The sequence below is a fragment of the Trachemys scripta genome, chromosome 2 (assembly GCF_013100865.1).
Source record: "Trachemys scripta elegans isolate TJP31775 chromosome 2, CAS_Tse_1.0, whole genome shotgun sequence".
Taxonomy (NCBI): domain Eukaryota; kingdom Metazoa; phylum Chordata; order Testudines; family Emydidae; genus Trachemys; species Trachemys scripta.
The window spans coordinates 226,305,719-226,324,850 of NC_048299.1; the positions used below are offsets into that span (position 1 = coordinate 226,305,719).

General features: G+C 42.9%; 1 protein-coding gene across 23 annotated transcripts in view; it reads right to left on the reverse strand.

Moving 5' to 3' along the window:
- EYA1 (EYA transcriptional coactivator and phosphatase 1) overlaps positions 1-19,132 on the reverse strand; it is a 239,039-nt gene that overhangs the window by 14,483 nt on the left and 205,424 nt on the right. For 22 of the 23 annotated variants that reach the window (XM_034763102.1, XM_034763100.1, XM_034763101.1 and 19 more), the window contains 4 exons: positions 11,693-11,751; positions 11,329-11,489; positions 10,967-11,081; positions 793-914 (listed from right to left, as the gene is read on the reverse strand). In XM_034763102.1, coding sequence (XP_034618993.1) covers positions 793-914; positions 10,967-11,081; positions 11,329-11,489; positions 11,693-11,751 — 457 coding nt within the window. The remainder of the gene's footprint in view (positions 1-792; positions 915-10,966; positions 11,082-11,328; positions 11,490-11,692; positions 11,752-19,132) is intronic. The other variant, XR_004644761.1, reaches the window with a different exon arrangement.

Here is a 19,132-nt window from a genome sequence, read left to right on the forward strand (position 1 = left end):
ACCGAGCCCTGGAATTTCACCATATACATTTTTTAGTTTTCTCTAGATTTAGACGGAATGCTTTACACTTATGACTGAACTTTTGAATTTCTGTTATAGAAGATAGCCCTGAAAGGTTACAGTTAATAGCATCTTGTCTGATTTACACGTGGATGCAGGAAAAAAAAACAGTACAGTGAATCTCTATGAACTAAAACATGAATTCATTTTGGACACATTGAGACTTAAAATCAACCATACAGAATAGTGACTTTCCTGCCCCAAACTATTATGTAGTGTTGCAATGAGCTGTTAAAAAGCTATTGTATTTCATCGCAGGAGTGGCTGCATTTCAGTTGTGGATGATGCAGTGCATTTTAGTGGTTATATAGCTGCTTATAGTTCCAGTTCAGCAAAGGGACTACCAAGCTTGCTGGATCAGGGCCTAAATTTGTAAAATCATAGAATCATAGAACTGGAAGGGACCTCGAGAGGTCATCTAGTCCAGTCCCCTGCACTCAAGGCAGGACTAACTATTGTCTAGACCATCCCTGAAAGGTGTTTGTCCAACCAGCTCTTAAAAATCCCCAATGATGGAGATTCCACAACCTCCCTAGGCAATTTATTCCAGTGTTTAACCACCCTGACAGTTAGGTGCTGTAGGATCACTCAGTCTGAATGGTGTTTTACTGTAAGGTACGTTATTTATCATTAATCCCTAGATGCTACAGTGATATGAATACGCAGATACATATGGTTTTTCATTTAAAACTATAGCCTCAAATATTTCATCATGTTGTAAAAAAACCTCACCTATTTTAGTTGCACTGTAAATATTTTCTATTGGAAATACAACCCCTAATCCATACAACAAGACTTTTGCCAGAGCGGGAATAAGCTGAGTAGTTGTTACTAGAATATTCACACAGTTTGTCCTGCAAGAAAACAAAAACAGACATCCTTAAATATGCATGTAAATATATTAAAACTAAATAAAAAGGGAAAATTAACCATCCTCCATTCTCCCCCAACAAAACCTCATCACCATAGTCTCAAAGTACTTTAGAAAGGGAGAGAATCATAAGAAAAATTTACTCACCTCGTGCTGTAACAATGGTTCATCAAGATATATCTCCCTATGGGTGGCTCCACTGTAGGTGTGCTTGCATCCTTATGCTGCTGATCAGAGAACTTTGGTAGCAGTGTCCATTATGCCCCATCATGAGGCTGTCTCTCCTCGTGCCCCGCCACGAGGCTAGCCAGCATGTGCAGGCTAACCCCCCTCAGTACCTTCTCTACCGCAGAGTCATTGGCAAGAACTCCAAAGTAGAGGGGAGGCAGGTGGGTTGTGGAGCACCCATGGGGGATACATCTTGAAGAGTCATCGTTATTGCACAAGGTGAGTAACTTCTTCTTCGAGTAGTGTCCCTATGGATGCTCCACTTTAGGTGACTTCCAAGCAGTGTCCCTTCTGCAGGGCTGGGGCTTCAGAGTTGGGTCAGTTACAGATGACAATACTGTGGAGCCAAAGATGGCATGGAAGGCAGGTCCCCAGTAATCGCATGGTATTCCGTGAAGGTATGGACTGACGCCCAACATCAATGCTCTACAGATTTCTGAGATAGGGACATTCTTGAAAAGGCAACAGAAGAGAACGACCTTGTGGAGTGCATACAAATAGTCTCTGGAGGGGTCATGTTATGAATCTGATAACATTGTCTAATGCAGCCTGACACCAATTAGAGAGTCTCTGGGTTGATATTGCTAAGCCCTTGGATCTTTTCACAATAGAGAGGAACAGCTTCAGCGACTTCCTGAAAGACTTTGTCCTATCCAGATAGAAGGCTAGTGTGTGTAATATAGTCTCCCTGCTGTCATGGTGAGGCTTGGGGTAAAAAGTCAGAAGGTGAATCACTTGGTTTATATGGAACAGGGCGGTTACCTTAGGGATGAATTTTTGGTGCGGCATGAGCGTAACCTTGTCCTGAAAGAATACCATGGAGGGTGATGTGCCATTAGAGCCGCTATTTCTCCTATCCTCCTAGCTGAGGTGATTACTACCAGGAAGGCCCTTTTCTTCTACAGGTATGTAAGCGAAAAGGTGGCCCTGGGTTCAAAGGGCGGACTAGTTAGGCCTTTCAACACCAGGTTTAGGTCCCATGTAGGTGTGGGGTGTTGGGATTGTGGAGAAAGGTTTACTATACCCCGGCGGAATCGTTTAGAGGTTGGGTGTGATAGCATTATGTACCTTTCTACTTGTTGGTGGAAGAGAGAGAGTCCCAATTTTTTTTTTTTTTTTTTTTTTTTTTTTGAGTCAGTACATAATCTAAGATCTTTGGAAAGGTTGAGGATGTCAGGGAGATTTGTTGGGAATTGCACCAAATCCGAAACCTGAACCACTTCTGCAGGTAAGTACGGCATGTTGAGGGCTTTCTATTGTGTAGAAATACCTCTTGTACCTCCTTTGAGCAGGAGTTCTCTAAGCATTGGAACCATGAAGGAGCCAAGCCTTGAGGTGAAGAATGCCCAGGTTGGGATGCAGAATGTGTCTTTTGTTCTGCGAGAGGAAGTTTGGAGTGGATTGGAGAAAGATTGGTGGGCACGTCGCCACTTGTGACAGGTAAGGTTACCAAGTCTGTCTCGGCCAAGTGGGATCAATCAATACGATGTATGGTCCTTCCCTTTTTATTTTCAACAGGACTTTCGACAGTAGTGGGAATAGAGGAAAGGCATAAAGAAAGTCCCTGTCCCATGGAAGAAGGAGAGCATCACCTAGGGAGTGTTGTCCTATCCCTGCTCTGGAGCAGCAGTGTGGACATTTCTTGTTCAAGTGAGCAGTGACCAGATCTATGGTCAGTGTCCACCAGCATCTGAATAGGTCGTAAAGTTTATTTCCATTCATGATTGTGAGGGAACTTGCAACTTAGGATGTCTGCTATAGAGTTTTGTGTGCCCAGAAGGTAATCTGCTGATAGCGTAATGTCGTGGGAGATGCACCAGTTAGTTCCATAGCTTTATTGCTTCTGAGCAGATGGAGGGCGACCTGGCTCCTCTTTTGTCAATTTATGTAATACATGCATGCTATGTTGTCTGTTAGGACTTTGGTGTGTGATCAGTGGGAGGAAATGGGTGCAGGCGTTCCTGAACGCCCTGAGCTTGAGGAGTTTGATGTACAAGGATATCTCCATGGATGACCACTTGCTTTGTGTTGTAAGGCCATTTAGATGTGCGCCCCATCCTATAAGGGATGTGTCGGTGGTGAGAAGCAACAATGGGGAAATTTTCACAAAAGGAATCCCTTTGCAAACATCTCCTGGGTCCTTCCACCAATCCAGGGATATATTTACTTTGGCAGGCAGTGACAGAGGTTTTTCTAGTCTGTCTTTGTTTGGTCTATACACCAAGCTGAACCACACCTGGAGACATCACATGTGAAGCCTGGCATGTGGCACTACCCACCCATGTGAGTGTACCCACAGCCATACACCCAAAGAGTTAGAGGCAATGTCTGGCTGATATTGGAGGACTGTTTTGTTCAGTTTCTATGACTGGCCAAAGAGAGGAACCATGTTAAGGCAGGAGCGCTCTAGCTTAAAATGAGTCAAGGTTAGCCTCTATGAATTCCAGGCACTACACTGGAGTGAGGGTTAATTTCTTGGTATTCATCTGTAGGCCCAGTGCCATAAACAAGGCTACTGCAGTTTCGGTAACCTGCAAAGGAGTGGACTCTGAGGAGACAATCATTCAGATGGGGTAGATCATGATCCCCTGGGAGCATAGGTGAGTGGCTGCTACTGAGAGAACCTTGGAAAACATTCTCTGGGATAGTGAAAGCCCGAAAGGGAGTATTCTGTACTGGTAGTGGTCTTGTCCTAGGGTAAATCAGACAAACCGTTTGAGGGATGATAGGATTGAGATATGAAAATAGGCATCCTGAAGGCTGAAAACCAGTCTCTCCATTCCATGCTGAAATGATCGTTGCTAGTGTGACTATCTTGAATTTCTGAGTTTTCACAAATTTGTTAAGCGCTCAAGGTCGAGTATGGGTCTCCAACCTCCCTTCCTCTTGGGTATTAGGAAATAGCGATAACAACAGACTTTACCTCACAGCTGTTGGCTATGGCTCCTAGCTGGAGGAGATGATCTATTTCTTGTTGTAGTAAACTCTCATGAGAAGGGTCCATGAAGCGGGATGGGGAAAGTTGTTGTGAATAGGGAAGGGAGATAAAATGAATGGAAAACCCATTGCGAATAATTTCCAAGACCCATTGGTCTGATTTTATGCATTCCCATGGGTTGCAGAACGTTGCAAGACGGTAGCCAAATGGATAGAACAGCTTGATCAGATATAGTGGTTGAGGGGAGTGGCCTGTCGACACCTTGACCAACATGTCAAAATTGGTGTTTGGAGGTGGATGAGTGCAATGTGGAAAGCTGTGGGCCTGATGGTTTATGCTTGGGAAACCTAGATTTCTTCCTCTGATGTTGTAAAAGCGCTGGGTTGAGTATCGAGAGGTGTGTGATCTGTGTTGGGTCTGAGGACTAAATTTTATCTTTTGTCCTGGTGTGTAAATTCCTAATGAGCAGAGATTGGCCCTGGAATCTTTCAGGGTATGGAGAAAGGTGTCCATTTTCTCTTCAGAGAGCTAGATGCCTTCAAAGGGAAGCTCTTCAACAGTTGATTGCACCTCTTTAGGGAAGCTGGCATGTAATATTTTTTATCAGCCTGCTTACAAGTAGGTATCACTGATGCTGGGGTCTGCCATATGGTTTTTGCAAGGTCTTGCCGAGCCTCCTTGATGGGGAAGGCTATTTTAGAGGCCAATGAACAGTGTAATATGTCAAGGAGTTTGTGATGGGTGTCCTTGACTTCCTCCAACTCTTTTTCCCACATACTGGAAAAGCCAGAAATCATCAGTGAAGCACAGTGGCAGGGGCATGAAAGCTTAAACTGGGGTGGAGGAGGAGATGTTGGTCCTTGGAGTCACCTCTTCCTCAATTCCACCCTTCTGCTCTCAGCAATCTCCTCTGGGAGTTCTGAGGTTCTAGACGCCGTAGCCGAGGGGGAATGTCACAAGCAAGGCTGGGAGCTCGAGAAGTGTGGGGGCAATAAGCAGCCCAGGGATCCCAGTACAGCCACTGGGGCTGTATACTCGGGGAGCCTCTTGGTAGTGGGCACAATAGGGAGCATGGGAGTAGTGGGAAATGGTCTCCTCTCGCTCACTGACTCCTCATTCAAAAGTGGGGGTGCATGGCAGGGTACTGGAGAAGACTCCCACATTAGGGGGAGACACTGTGCCGAGGTCCCGGTGCCAAGAATAGGAGAGTCTGGTATGCTAGATACCCAGAGGTCTCTTGAGTGCTGAAATGCCAGCGGAGCTGATCGACCCAGTGCTGTTGGTGGTAAAGAGGGTGTTGGGGATCTTGCCCACATAGATCGATGATGGTGCCAAAGGTACACCGTATACCAGCAGCATCTTCTTACTGGAGTGCCTTTTGCTCCTATCTTTGTCAGTTAGTTCTGTTAACTCAGTGCCAGTGCCCATTAGGTTCTTAGGCCTGTCAACGGTACCTGCCACTCCAGATCTTTGTGAGCTGGGATTGTCTCGGTGCCAATAGTACTGACGATACCAAGCGTGCTGGAGATCTTTTGGGGCTAGCTTGGGGCTCGCTCTGGTGACTCACTGTTTGAATGACTTTACAAGAGGGGTCTGTGGCTGATTTCTTTGACCCATCCTTGGATGTTGAGGGCTGTGGGGAAGACTCGCATCTGCCAGGTGACACTCAGTGAGGGTTTAGGGAGGGTTGGATGGCTGCCTCAATGGAGATGATCTTCTGTCTCAACGACTTGTCCTTGTGAGACCTGGGTCTGAGTTGCTGGCAGTGACCACAATTTTATGGGATGTGGTCTTCCCTGAGGCAGCGTATGCAGCGAGACTGCTTGTCTGCCACAGAAACAACAAGGAGTCTGGTGGCACCTTAAAGACTAACAGATTTATTTGGGCATAAGCTTTTGTGGGTAAAAAAACAGTTCTTCAGATGCATGGAGTGAAAATTACAGATGCAGGCATTATACACCTCTACCTCGATATAACGCTGTCCTCGGGAGCCAAAAAATCTTACCGTGTTATAGGTGAAACCGCATTATATCGAACTTGCTTTGATCCACTGGAGTGCGCAGCCCCACCCCCCCCAGAGCACTGCTTTACCACGTTATATCTGAATTCGTGTTATATCGGGTCACGTTATATTGGGGTAGAGGTGTTTACTGACACATGAAGAGAAGGGAGTTACCTCACAAGTGGAGAATCAGTGTTGGCAGGGCCAATTCAATCAGAGTGGATGTAGTCCACTCCCAATAATTGATGAGGAGGTGTCAATTCCAGGAGAGGCAAAGCTGCTTTTGTAATGAGCCAGCCACTCCCAGTCCCTATTCAAGCCCAAATTAATGGTGTTAAATTTCAAATGAATTTTAGTTCTGCAGTTTCTCTTTGAAGTCTGTTTCTGTAGTTTTTTGTTCAAGTATAGCTACTTTTAAATCTGTTATAGAATGTCCAGGAATATTGAAGTGTTCTTCTACTGGCTTTTGTATGTTACCATTTCTGATGACCGATTTGTGTCCATTTATTCTGCCACAGGGATGGCCTCTTTGCAGGTGAACTAGATCATTGGGGAAGGGGCCCCCAATGAAAAATGGGGGAAAATAAAGTATTTTTTTATTGGGGGTAGAAAAAATGAAAGAAAGACTACAGCTAAGACTAAGGACACTAGCAAACAACTAGAAATGCTAAATAAATTAACAATCACAAAGACTGCTAATGGTCCAATCTCTAGCCAGGGGCAGTTGAGAAGGAACTGAGGAGGGTTAGCCCAAGTGGAAGGTCATGAGGAGAGACAGTGCATGTGTGGGCCTAACAAACACTGCTGCCAAAGTTCGCCGATGAGCAGTGCAGGGATACAAGCACACCTGGAGCACCCCAGGACACTACTTGAAAAATTATTCCCATTTTACAGGTGTAGAATTCGAGGCACAGAAATGTGACGTGCACACAGCAGGACATTTGGTGAACAGGGAAAAGAACTCAAATCTCCTGATTCAAAGACCAAAATTCTATCTATTACACCTTGCAGCATCTCCTAAACCATAGGCATTACAGGCAGATTGTTAACACTACCTATTATTAAGGTTACCCAACACTTCCCATTATAAGACCCTATTTTCTGTTGCTTATAACTTTGTCAAACTTTAACCATTCAGGACGAAATTTTCCATGTCTGCCTCAGGTTTCTTTTCTTTTCGAAAATTTCAGCCAAAATGGTTCAGCTGTTTCTGAGAATGAGGCAAGGAAAAAATACATTGCTTTTTAATGTGAAAAATTTCCCAGTTCTCTTTGGAAAGTTCTAGTGCCCACATACTTCGGAGCAGGGATTTGAAATTTGGCAAGGGGGTGGGACTTTTATGTCAGGGATATGCCTTTTACCATCATCATGAAAACCCACCCACATTTGGCGAAGTCATAAACCTCTGAAAAAAAAAATCACAGTTCATGCATGCTCAGAAGAGACTTGCTAGAGTTTAAAAGATAAAACTTCTGACGATTCCGTCCTCATTGAGCATGCTCTAGTCTCTCCCAGCTCCTAATGATGACCAGACTCCACAGATATCATCCGCACAGAGCCACTGAAGATGCTCCATCCCCTCATAGTTCCGGTGTGTGACTGGAATGTTCACACACCATCCCCACAGAGTGACTGAGTATGCATCCTCCCACACAGAGCTACAGAGGTGAAGCTGGACTTTTTCCTATAATGGCTGCTCTGGGCTGGTGTGGACCCAGGCACTAGAACTGAGAGCATGGAGCCTGTCTCTCCTGTGCTCTTAATGATCACCCATCCCCGTGCTGGCACTCAGGTAGTGTGGAGGAAGAAGCCATCTAATTAAAAAACCTAGGGGAGAAGGGTCAGACCTAGGGCTCTGAGATGCAGTGTTGGAGGAGTATATTGGGACAGGGAGTCCAAGGGATGAAGACTGGGATTGGAGGCTGGCAGAGGGCAGAAACTGGGACTGGGAACCAGGGATGGAGACTGGGACTGGATAGAAAAGGAGACCAGGTCTGGGAGCAGGGGAGAGAAATGCGGGTGGGAGTTAGGGAGACAGATGGTGTGGGGGGGGAGCAGTGATAGGATACAGAACTGGAGGGAGGGAGAGAGAGAGAGAGAGAGTGAGGGTGAAAGGGAATGGGAATGGCAGGGCAAAGAGACTGGGAACCAGTTGGGAGAGGGGAGATGAGAAGGAGAGGAGACAGCTCTGATAAGGGGCCACCTTACAGGGGATAACTGGGACTGAATGGAGAGACCGGGCCAAGGAGCCAGAGGAGATGAGGACAGTGAAGCCCAGGGAAGGAGACTGGGTGCAAATGGGGATAGGAAATGTGGGTGGTGTTTGGAGACCATGGAGCTGGGAAATGAGAAAGCGAGAGAGAGAGAGAGATCAGAGAGTGGGGGAGGGAAATGGCACTGGCTGGGCAAGGAGATTGGGAACAAGGAAGGTGAGTGGAGGGGACTGGGAACAGCTGGACAATGAGACTGGAAGCAGGATAAGGGGGGTGGCAGTCTGGGAATCTGGAGGGATAAGGCAAGGAATTACAGGGCAAGAAGCCTGGGATCAGCAGCCTGAAGAATGAAAACTGGGACTAAAGGTGAAGAGAATGGAATTGGGATGAGGAGCCAGAGGTGGGGTACAGACAAGTTTGGAAGGGTCAGATTGGAAGGGTCAAGATAGAAGGGGTCAAGATTGGGGTGGGGGGGAGGGAGATGGGGAGGAGAGTGTACCCACTACAGCACAATCCCTTCTAGAGCCTAGAATGGAACCCCACATCCCTGTGTTTTACCACTCTGCTGCTGTCAGCAAATATCAGTGAAGCCCACTGGCAAAGCAACCCACCTGCCTCTAGAGCTGATCCACATAGAGGATGACCAACTCCTGCTACAGTTACTCCATCAGCTCAAGTGGCAGAGATCTTTGTGGTAGATGTAAGGGTTCTAACCCTGCTGACCACCCATGTGGCTGTCAATAAGGTGCCACATGATGAAAGTTCTGTTTTTTTTCTAACTTGCTTTTTTAAAAACTTAGAAAGTACTCCCAAAAGTCTACATTAAAACAACATTATTAAGGTTGCAAATTCAAGCACTGAAAAGTTGGGAAATGTCAGAATTAAGGTTCCCTGTGTAACCTTAATTTGGCCCCCTTGTGTCTATGCATTAGGATGAAGTTTTTAATTACATGATCATATACAGTAAAAGCTGTTTTATCCTGCATATTGGGGGTACAGGGGGTGCCGGTAAATGAAAAATGCTGGTTAACTAAGAGGGAGGGAGTTTGGGTCTGGGGCAGGGGCATGGGAGGGAGTGCGAGACGCGGGCTCTGGGAGTTTGGGTGCGGAAGGGCGCTTGGGGCAGAAGGTTGGGGCATGGCAGGGGGCTCAGGATGCCGGATCCGGGGGTGCACTCACCTTGGGCAGCTCCCCGCAAGCAGTGACCTGTCCCAGCTGCTCCTAGGCAGAGGCACAGCAGGTGGCTCTGTGCACTGCCTCTGCCTGCAAGCGCTGCCCCTGCATCTCCCATTGGCCGTGGCTCATGGCCAATAGGAGCTGCAGAGCCAGCACTCAGGGCAGGGTGGGGGCAGGGCACAGAGCTGCCTGCTATGCCTCCGCCTACGAGCAGCCAGGACAGGTGAGAGCCCCCCGGATCTGGCACCCCGAACCCCCTCCTGCACCCCAGCCCCCTCCCAGAGCCCACACCCCCTCCCGCGCCCGCACTCCGAACCCCTCGTGGCCATTCCTCTGCCTAGGAGCAGCCGGGACATGTCTTCTGGGGAGCCACACGGAGCCAGGTAGGGAGCCTGCCAGCCCCACACCAACCAGGACTATAAACTGGACTTTGTATGGAGATTAGAAATGCCAGTTTATAGAGCTTTCCGGTTGGTACAGAGCTGGATAACAGCTTTTACTGTACTCTTTTTTCCCACGGGACCCTTGCCTCAGGACAGACCTGCTCTGGGGGCACTTTGTGGAGAAGGAAACTGTTGTCTGCAAGACCCTCACCTCATCTCTTGCAGAAACTGGAAAATCTGTAGTGAACGAGGCAGGGGACTTCTGGAAGAGAACAGCTGGTCTCATAATTAAGATAGATGAATGCTGCCCTGGAGAACTGGATCCTATCCCTGAATCTGCCACAGAGTTCTTGTGTGTTTCTGGTTACATCCTTTAAACCAAACTTTGCACAGGGGTTGGTCACTAATTGCGTATTCCTTAGTTTCTTGATGCTTGACTTGAGTCTCTTGGTCTGATTTGCAGAAAGGCTGAGCACTCATGGCTGCAACTGAAGTCAATGGGATCTGTTCTTTGAACATATGAAGAGCTATGTAAATGCTAAGTACTCTGAGAAATCAGGTCCAGGTCTCAAATTTGACACCCGAAGTTAATGGATGCTTTTGATCTTAATCTCTCCGTGCCTCAATTTCACCTCACAGAGGTGTTGTGAAAATAAATTGATTAATGTTTGTTAAGTACTCAGATATACAGTGATGACTGCAACAGAAAGGCACGTGAGGAAATGATTCATTCTGTCTTTATGTCACAGTTTAAATAGTGTGCTGTAAATAAGTCCTAGAGCCATACAATGAAGAGAAAACAAAGTATTGAAGAGCTGCTCACTAAATGAGCACTGTTCATCCTGTGCACTAAATGAGGCAGAGAATTCTGGGGAAAAATAGTGTGTGATCATATAATTAAACATTGTATCATAATGCATATGCAACAAGGAGGCCCAATTAAGTTTGCATAATCAAACTTGATTGTGGCATTTCCTAATTTTTGAGTGCTTGACTGTGTAAACTTAATGTTCTTTTAATGAAGTTTTGTGTGTGTAACACACTGATAGGTTTCATGAATATTCTGTGCTGCCATGATAATTCTTATACACTTACCTAGAATGAATAAGTGTGAGTGCTTTCAGTGCAAGTGTTAACCAAGAATCTGTAAGAGCTTCAATTTCTGCTCTAAGTTGCAACCAAGCTTCTCTCTTTGCGGGACCAAGAAGACCTGTGGTGCAGAAAAGGGTACTCAATAATATGTCTGTATTTAAACTCAGATACCTTTCTGTTATTTCCTTCTGCTTCCATTAGTTGTAAGAACAGTTTTCTGTAGAGACTGCAAACTGAACAGTTCTCTGAGTAAACAGAATCATGTTGAAAAGGATCAGCAAACAAAGGCACGGCTAATCCTTTTTATTTATAACTTCTCATTTCTCTCAAGAAACAGGTGAATAATATTTTTGATGGACACTTGCCTCCAACGTTATTTTTGTAGGTGTTGTAGATTTCTTTTACGCGTCTGTAACGGAAGGCCAATTTTCTCATCCAGTCCACTCCTCCACGCACACCCGTTGCTAAGCATAAATTAGCACTGGTGGCTGCTGCAGGAAAGCCGTCTGTTCCGAAGTTATAGGTGCTATTTAGAGTGAAGAAAACTCCCAAATTAACAAAATATGATGAGCAAAAATTAACTGTCAGGTATACTAGTGACACTGATGGAGTTTCAAAGGTATAACTGAAGGCAGAACTTTGCCCAATATATGTTTCATGGTATTTTACAATTTTTCCAGGAAAATAACTTGCAAAACCAATGTATTATCTTGGGTGGTTCTGACTTACCTTAAGTCTTGGCCATTGTCATCTGAAGACACATCATCTATATGAACCTGGTCGCATTCCTAAGATGACAGATTTTTCCTTATTAATTATTATTATTAGGCTAAATTAAAAAACAAAACCAAAAAAGGCTTAAAGATCTGCTCATTGGGGGCTTTTTTTTGATTGTATAAATCAGTAGATGGCAGTCTTGTTAAATCAATAATTTTACCCACTTTTTATGCTCCATTCATAGAAGAAATGTGCACTGTCATTAACTACTACTACTATATGGCTTTCTGAAAACACATTTTTGTATTTAGAAAGGAAAGCGGTTAAAAACAATTAGCGTATGTGTTCCATAAATGTTCTTGTACCCTTTCAGGTACCTTAAAACATCATGCTGCTCAAAGCTGATTCAGTCAGTGCATAAGTATAACTGAAACCAGACATTTTGGTAAATGTAACATATTAGAAAAATTAAACCTGATGCTAACCGCCAATGAAATTATGACCTCTGATTGCTGTTGAGCCACACACCAACATAGCCTGAGGCCAATGTTTCAGAGGAGTGCAGACAAAAAAATCTGTTCCTAGTTTGCCATTCATTTGAGAGTTGTGAGCTTCTCTCTTTCTCTTTGGTCTTAGTGTATGAAAACAGCATGCAAAGATGAAAAAAATCTAAATAGAAATAGCCAAGTCAAATGACCTTTCTTCAGTCCCTTGTATATAAACTTTAATACATTTATAATTAGCTTTATCTCAGTAAATTACAATGTAATAGTACATGTTGTTTGCTATTAAAGGGCAGTGGAACATGAATTACTATTAACAATTTGACATTTGGCAGGTAAATAAGCAAACTTCTAGCATTGTAATTCAAACTGAATCCAGCGTATAAAACAGTATGTCCCAATTATTTCAATAATGCCCTCTTTTCCTGCCTAACGTGAAGCCCCATAACAAAGATGATACATTTGATGTGCTAAAACACTGGAATTGTATATTTTTGTGTTAGTGCTTCTCTCTGAACAAATTTTTCTCTCTCCATGGATTTGTGAGGGATGGAGGGAAGATAGAAGTGGAAAGAAACGCAAACCAGCTGTTCCCTAACAGAATTAAAATCATGACCCTCAACCCCTTTTCTAAAACATCTATTTTCCAGCCAGTCTTCTCCCAGCAAGCAGCAAGCTCCAAGGAGGAAAAGACTTTGACCCTGTAACCTTCTCCTCCTCTCCTGAGGTCAACAACCTCAGATAAGAAAAAAGGAAAAGAAAGTCTATCTGGCCTCACATGATGGTTGTGAATTTAAAAAAAACCCAGAGGTTGCTATCTGAGGACACAGTTTAGAAAATTTCTAAAGCTATTTAGAAAATTAATGATATTTGCTCTATAACTATTCTATATATTTGTAAAGTGTGAAGTTCATACAGTGACAAGAATTTTGTTGCACCTTTGTATTTGAATTAATAGTAGTTTGGCTAAAAGAGAAATAAAAATGAACCATGATATGAGTGGCAGAACTATATTTGCTCAGATTTAACCATCATCCAAGGCATTGCCTGCTTTGGCAGATACAATGGATTTGACGCACAATCAAAGTCAAAAATTAAACTACACATTTGCTAGAAAGGCTTGAAAATCAACTTGGCTGATACAAGTAGAAAATTCCGTGGTCATGTGACATCAACTCCTGTAGAATCTAAGTTTTCATTTTAAACAAAAACTAGTTTCTAGTCTGTATAGGTGTGACAATAATAATTCAAATGTGAACTGCAGATGTAAATTAATGCAGTGTCATCTTTCTGAGTCTACACACAATATGCTTCAGTGCCTCTGCTGCTCAGAGAGATTTTTCCAAGCTGCTGCAGAGTGACACGTGAATCTTCAGTTTTCTATGCAGCTATTCAGAAACCTGTTTGCAGTAGCAAAATGAACAAGAATCAAGTCAATTTCATTCTATCAGAGCCTGGGAGAGCAATGAATTGCAGCTGGAGCTAGTCACTGCAGAGGAAGGTTCAAACTGAGACTATGGGAAGGAGACACACCACTTGCAATGGCCACCAAGCTAAGGGAAGCAGCAGAGACCCATCCCATCACACAGGAGAGGCTGAGGAAGGGGTAGAGTAGTGGAAACCTCCCAACTCACCCATGCACCAGAAACCTTTGGACAGTAGATGGGAATAGTGAGAGAAAGAATGCTCCTTGTTCCTTCCAACAGCCAGAGAAGGTCTACGGCCTAGGGAACTACGAAGTAGACAGGACCCTCACTTCTCAGAGGTGGATACAAAAGACAGGACCTAGGGACAGAATCCTAGTAGGCATCACAAGTACCTTCTCCTTTCCCAGCAGCTGGGATTGAGGTAGTTGCCTGCTCACCTGGATGGGTCGATAAAAAGGACTTTGACCCTGTAACCTTCTCCTCCCCTCCTGAGCTCAACAATGGATAGGATAAATTAAAATACAAGATTGAAAGAGAGAGATTGACTGATTTTGCAGGGATAAGTGGGGGCAAAAAAGAGAAACAGAAAATATATTGGAAGAGGCAGAGAACACAATGTAGGGAATGAGGAAAAAAAAAAAGGAAACACCTGGAAAACAACAAAGAGAAAGATATTCTATGATCTGTTATAGGAAATAAAAGAAAAAGTGAAGTCAGGATGGGAAAGAAGGTAAAATAAAAGCAAGGGAGGAAAATTATAATTTAGAAAGGATTAAATAGAAAATTGACTGACAATATGTTATAAGTAACAGAGGTCACAAAGAGTATGCAACAGTTTTGTTCTTTTTAAATGCTGGACTCTGGCTTTGGGGCGAAGTATGGTTTGAGACAGGGATGGCACAGCTATTTTTCATTCTGTTTAGCTGACTAACAGTTTGGGCTAGTGGGTGTTGGGTAAATTTTTCAAGCCCTGGACACCAGAAGGAAAAATGCTCTTCTTTAACTCATTTATCCAGAAATCTTTTTGCAGAAGCCAATTATCTCTTGACTGTTGATTAATCTAGTCTGCCTATTCTTCTGGAATATCCTGTGTTTGTTTTCACCTGCTTGCTTTGGGGCTTGTTGTCCCCGAGCAGAGGCAGCTATTTGAAGCTTTGTTTGGTATCTTTGTTAGCTATAATTAAGTCTCAACAAATGTCAGGACTTAACATTTTAAAACCATGGGTTACCAAACAGATATCATAGAGATTTGATTAAATGACGTTTGATGGAGTGACAGAGCGAGACAATTTTCATGCTTTGTCAGTACATTTTTGCAAAGGTCTCTTTCAATGAAAACACAAAGACTTTCAGAAAATCCTAAAGCACTCCTAAAAAAGCCTCACTGATTGGGTGCTACCACAGAAGATGGAAACAATTTTTTATAAACACACCTTTTTAATGTTTTAAGAAAGCTATGAATAACATCTTTCCTTTACCTCTCTTATAGATGTATAAGGCCACTGAATCACACATACATAAAGTTTAAAGTTTTCTTACTGTAAATACAGTGTATGATAAATTATATCCAGGCATTGTTTTTATTTTCCCTCTCATGCCTTTATGTAGGTTTACAACTTTGTGAAAAATGATTAAGTCCCTTCAGAAACACAGTATTCATGCGGAACTCAGAATAAATGTATAGAATTCATTCAAACATGTATTTTGTTATATTAGAATCAGCATAGATACCATCTCTGCATTAAAGGTGCTAAATTCTATTGTAGATAGGCAGGATGGGTCAGCATGCTAAGCAGTAAAAGTACCTGGTGAATTATGCTGAAAAAAGGCTGTGCTTTACTTCGAAGTGTGTTGACCTTGTAATTTCAGCACATCCAGCTGGAAATCCCCATCAGGGGCTGCAAGTGGTGACATGTTTGTATCCAGTTTGGGGATTCTGATCATACAACCTGAGATGTTATTCTGAATGGCGAGAATGATCACTGGGAGGGAAAATGCAGTCAGTATTGTCTGGGGCCAAAATTTTAAACAGCACCTAAGTGACTTAGGAATCTCAGTCCCATTTTTCAGTGACTTACGCACTGAACAGCTTAAATCTCATTGATTTTGAATTAAATTTAGGCTCCCAAAAGTGACTCAGACACTTGAAAAATGGGACAGAGGCTCCTAAGTCACGTACACGCATTTGAACATGTTACCCTCGGTGCACGTGTACCTACTATTGAGGAGAAAACACTGGCTATGCAGTCACAGAGGCTGCTACCTTATCATTTATTGGGCACGGTCAGTGTGCTCAGCAATATACACACAGAGCAAGTCAGCCGCCAACCCTAAAAGGCCAATTCAATTCAGAACCATGTTGCATAGCTACAGTCTGGAAGCAGGGCAGGTTTTGTTCTTGGTTTTTATAAATCTTGGGGAAAGGCTGCTGAAAGGCTTCATGGAGGAAGTGAGCTTTAAAGAGGATTTCAAGGCAGAGAGGGAGAGAATTCTCAGCACACCGAGGAGCCTGCAGGAAAGCATGAAGCCAAAAGCAGAAGGATACAAAAGAGGCTTCTAGGAGGGAGACCTGGGAGAAAGGGGTCAGCGATGGGAAGGGGGAGCACTGTCCTAGCTCTTTGGAGTACAGATAGTGGGCAGGTAGGGCTTTGCAGAGCCATAACAGCTTGAACTTGCTGTGGAAGGGGAGGGGAGGCTAGTGAAGCCATTTGAAAAGAGCAGTGGGAAATATCATTTTAGCAGCTGCATTTTGGGCCTGATAATTGATTTAAATGGGCCTTGGATGAGATGAGGAAGGTGAGATGAAACACAGCAAAGCCAGAAAGAAGGGATGAATAGAAGAGTCTGGCATAGTCTTCCAGTGCACAAAGAGCTCAAGTCTTCTCTCTTCTCCATTCCCAAAGAGTTTGCTAACTCCCTATTGCAACCTTTTTTTTCTCCTTTCGTCCTTTTTTGCTCTTATACAATGGCCAAACGTTCCTGTGAATTCCCCAGAACCATCATTCACAACACTTAAAAGCCTGCCCAACCTGCATAGGTATTTCCTTCTGGATCTAGCCCCTTAAAGTAGAATCGGAACATAGCTTCATATGCAAAATTTTAAGGTATGACAGAAATGTTCTGCAAATATTTACATTGTTCTGCTCATTTCACCATCCCTATGGCACGCTTGTGCCATAATTCTATAAAAGTGTGCCTCACTATTCAATTTACTTTAGGAAAATTAATAAAAAAGAAATTAAGGCCATTGCAATGGTTCATCTTATCTGTGCCAGTAGTACATGCCAAGTGCAGTGATGTAATAACTAGCATGCGGATCCTCTATATTTCTGTGCTACAAAACTAAAAAAAAAAGCCACAGTAATACTGTAATCTTTGAATAAAAAGCGAATATAAGATGGCTTTGGACAAGTTTGCACGTTATGAAAAGGGAGAATATGAATAATGTTATGAACATATCCTCAAGAGGATGCAGAAGTATTACAGCCCCAAATCTGCTGATTATAGCTAAAATGCACTTCCACATTTGCTTAATCTTCCTAATTTACCGTGAGAAAACTAACACCATGCTGTCAACTAATTGTTTCAATACCTTGCTTTACAAAGTAAAATGAGAATGGGGTAGGGGGAAATCCCTTCAGAACAAGCTATTTTCATTTAGCCTTTACATCAGCGTGTCCATTGAGACTAGCTGGAAGCTAGCCAACTCACAGGAAATGATCCTGGGGATTCTCTGTTCACCTCATATCTGTCATTACGCAATTATATCCACTGCTTCGTTTTCCCTACTGAACAGTAGAGAAATTTGGTCATGTACATGTGAGAACAGATCTGGCATAGGAAGTTAAAAGTCACAATCCTTTAAAAACGTGATCTACATAAAAATCCTCAACTAAAAAAAATTCCTTGAAATTTAGACTATTGTGCTTAGGTTTTTTTGTTTGTTTGTTTTTTTAGTATGCTCCATCTTTTAGTGTGTCTGTTCCAGATATCACAAGTATGCAATTTCTACATGGATATCTGCCACACCAGACGTACCTCACCCTGTAAACTCTGTTCTCCTTTAGGAAACTTGAATTGTGCAGGGTGCTTTACAAGATGACATCTGCTTGAGTGATAGATGTGTGTACTAGAGCTGGTTCATGTGTGTGGTATGTGTTTACAAACCTATTGATTCCTACACAATTTTAATTTTAGTTCTGATATTACCTCTTCAAAATAAATAGAGTTCTTATGGCTCTTTATGATTAAAACTTAGAAAAATAATAGCAGAAATCTTGCCATTTGTTAATTCTGGTATTTACATTTTATATAAAAACTTGATCTCTCATTTGGTTATAAAGATCACGAAACATCTCATTTACAGAAACAGTTCAGTACATCTATATTTATACACAGAATGGCAAACATTTGCCAGTGCAATAAATATTTAGCTTGTGTACAATGCTATTCTTCTGTACTTGCTAAATATACAACAAAAACCTATATTACCTTTCAATCAGAGGTAATAAAAGCTAAAGTGCTGCTCTGAACTGCCTAACCCATCATCGTGGAATTCCTGTTAACATACAACATAAATCCATGTGAAAAAGCAGCGCCTATGGTTCACAGGTTCACAATACTGGCACTCAATTGGCAGAACCTGTCATCCCTGTCTAGTCTGCACTTTGTGACCCTACCATTTTCTCTACTTTCCCACCACAATTATTCTGTGCTGAAGAAAAAAGGTGCGGATTACCTGTAGGTCAGGCACAGGATATGAAAAACAAAGAGAGCTCTTGAAATCCACTTCATTCCATTTGACAATTTGTGGATGAACAGTCAAGGAACTAAAACAGACCTTGAAGAGTTTTAAAATACTCCTATTTTACTTAACTGATAGAAAGAAACTATGCAGTTTATATTCACATAAAAATGCATTCTTAAATGCCTGTTAAGTAACAGGTCTAGACAAAGGAATAAATCAGTGACTAAACAGATACAAAGGGATTGAAAACTGTATCCAAACACCAAGGGCTGGAAACTGAAATTATTTAGCGAGCTGATTTTTCACGAACAGTAAGTAAGGAACATTTTACTACTTTGCAAGTCTACGCCCCCCTGCCCAGTCAGGAGACACACTGGATCACATTTTGTTCTCACCTGTCAGCGTGTAAATGAGAACACAATTTTGTGCACTAATTGAAGTGACACACACACACACAAATCGTATTTTAGTGAATTTTAATTAATCACTAATATTTTAGATCCTCAACTGGTGTAAATGGCCACAGATCCATTGACTTCAACTGAGCTATGACAGCCTACACAAGTTGAGGATCTAGCCCACGTGTAGTCAACAGGCAGACTGGGTGCCAAATCTGGACTGCCAGACGCTTTTGAATGGATGAAAAATATTTTGATTTAGTTATTATTTTGTATTTTCTCTGGAGTCTGGACCTTGACCAAGAAATCTGGATCTTGACAAAAATAACTGATTACCCTTGACAGCCCCTGGAGATTATAATATAAATGACCAAATC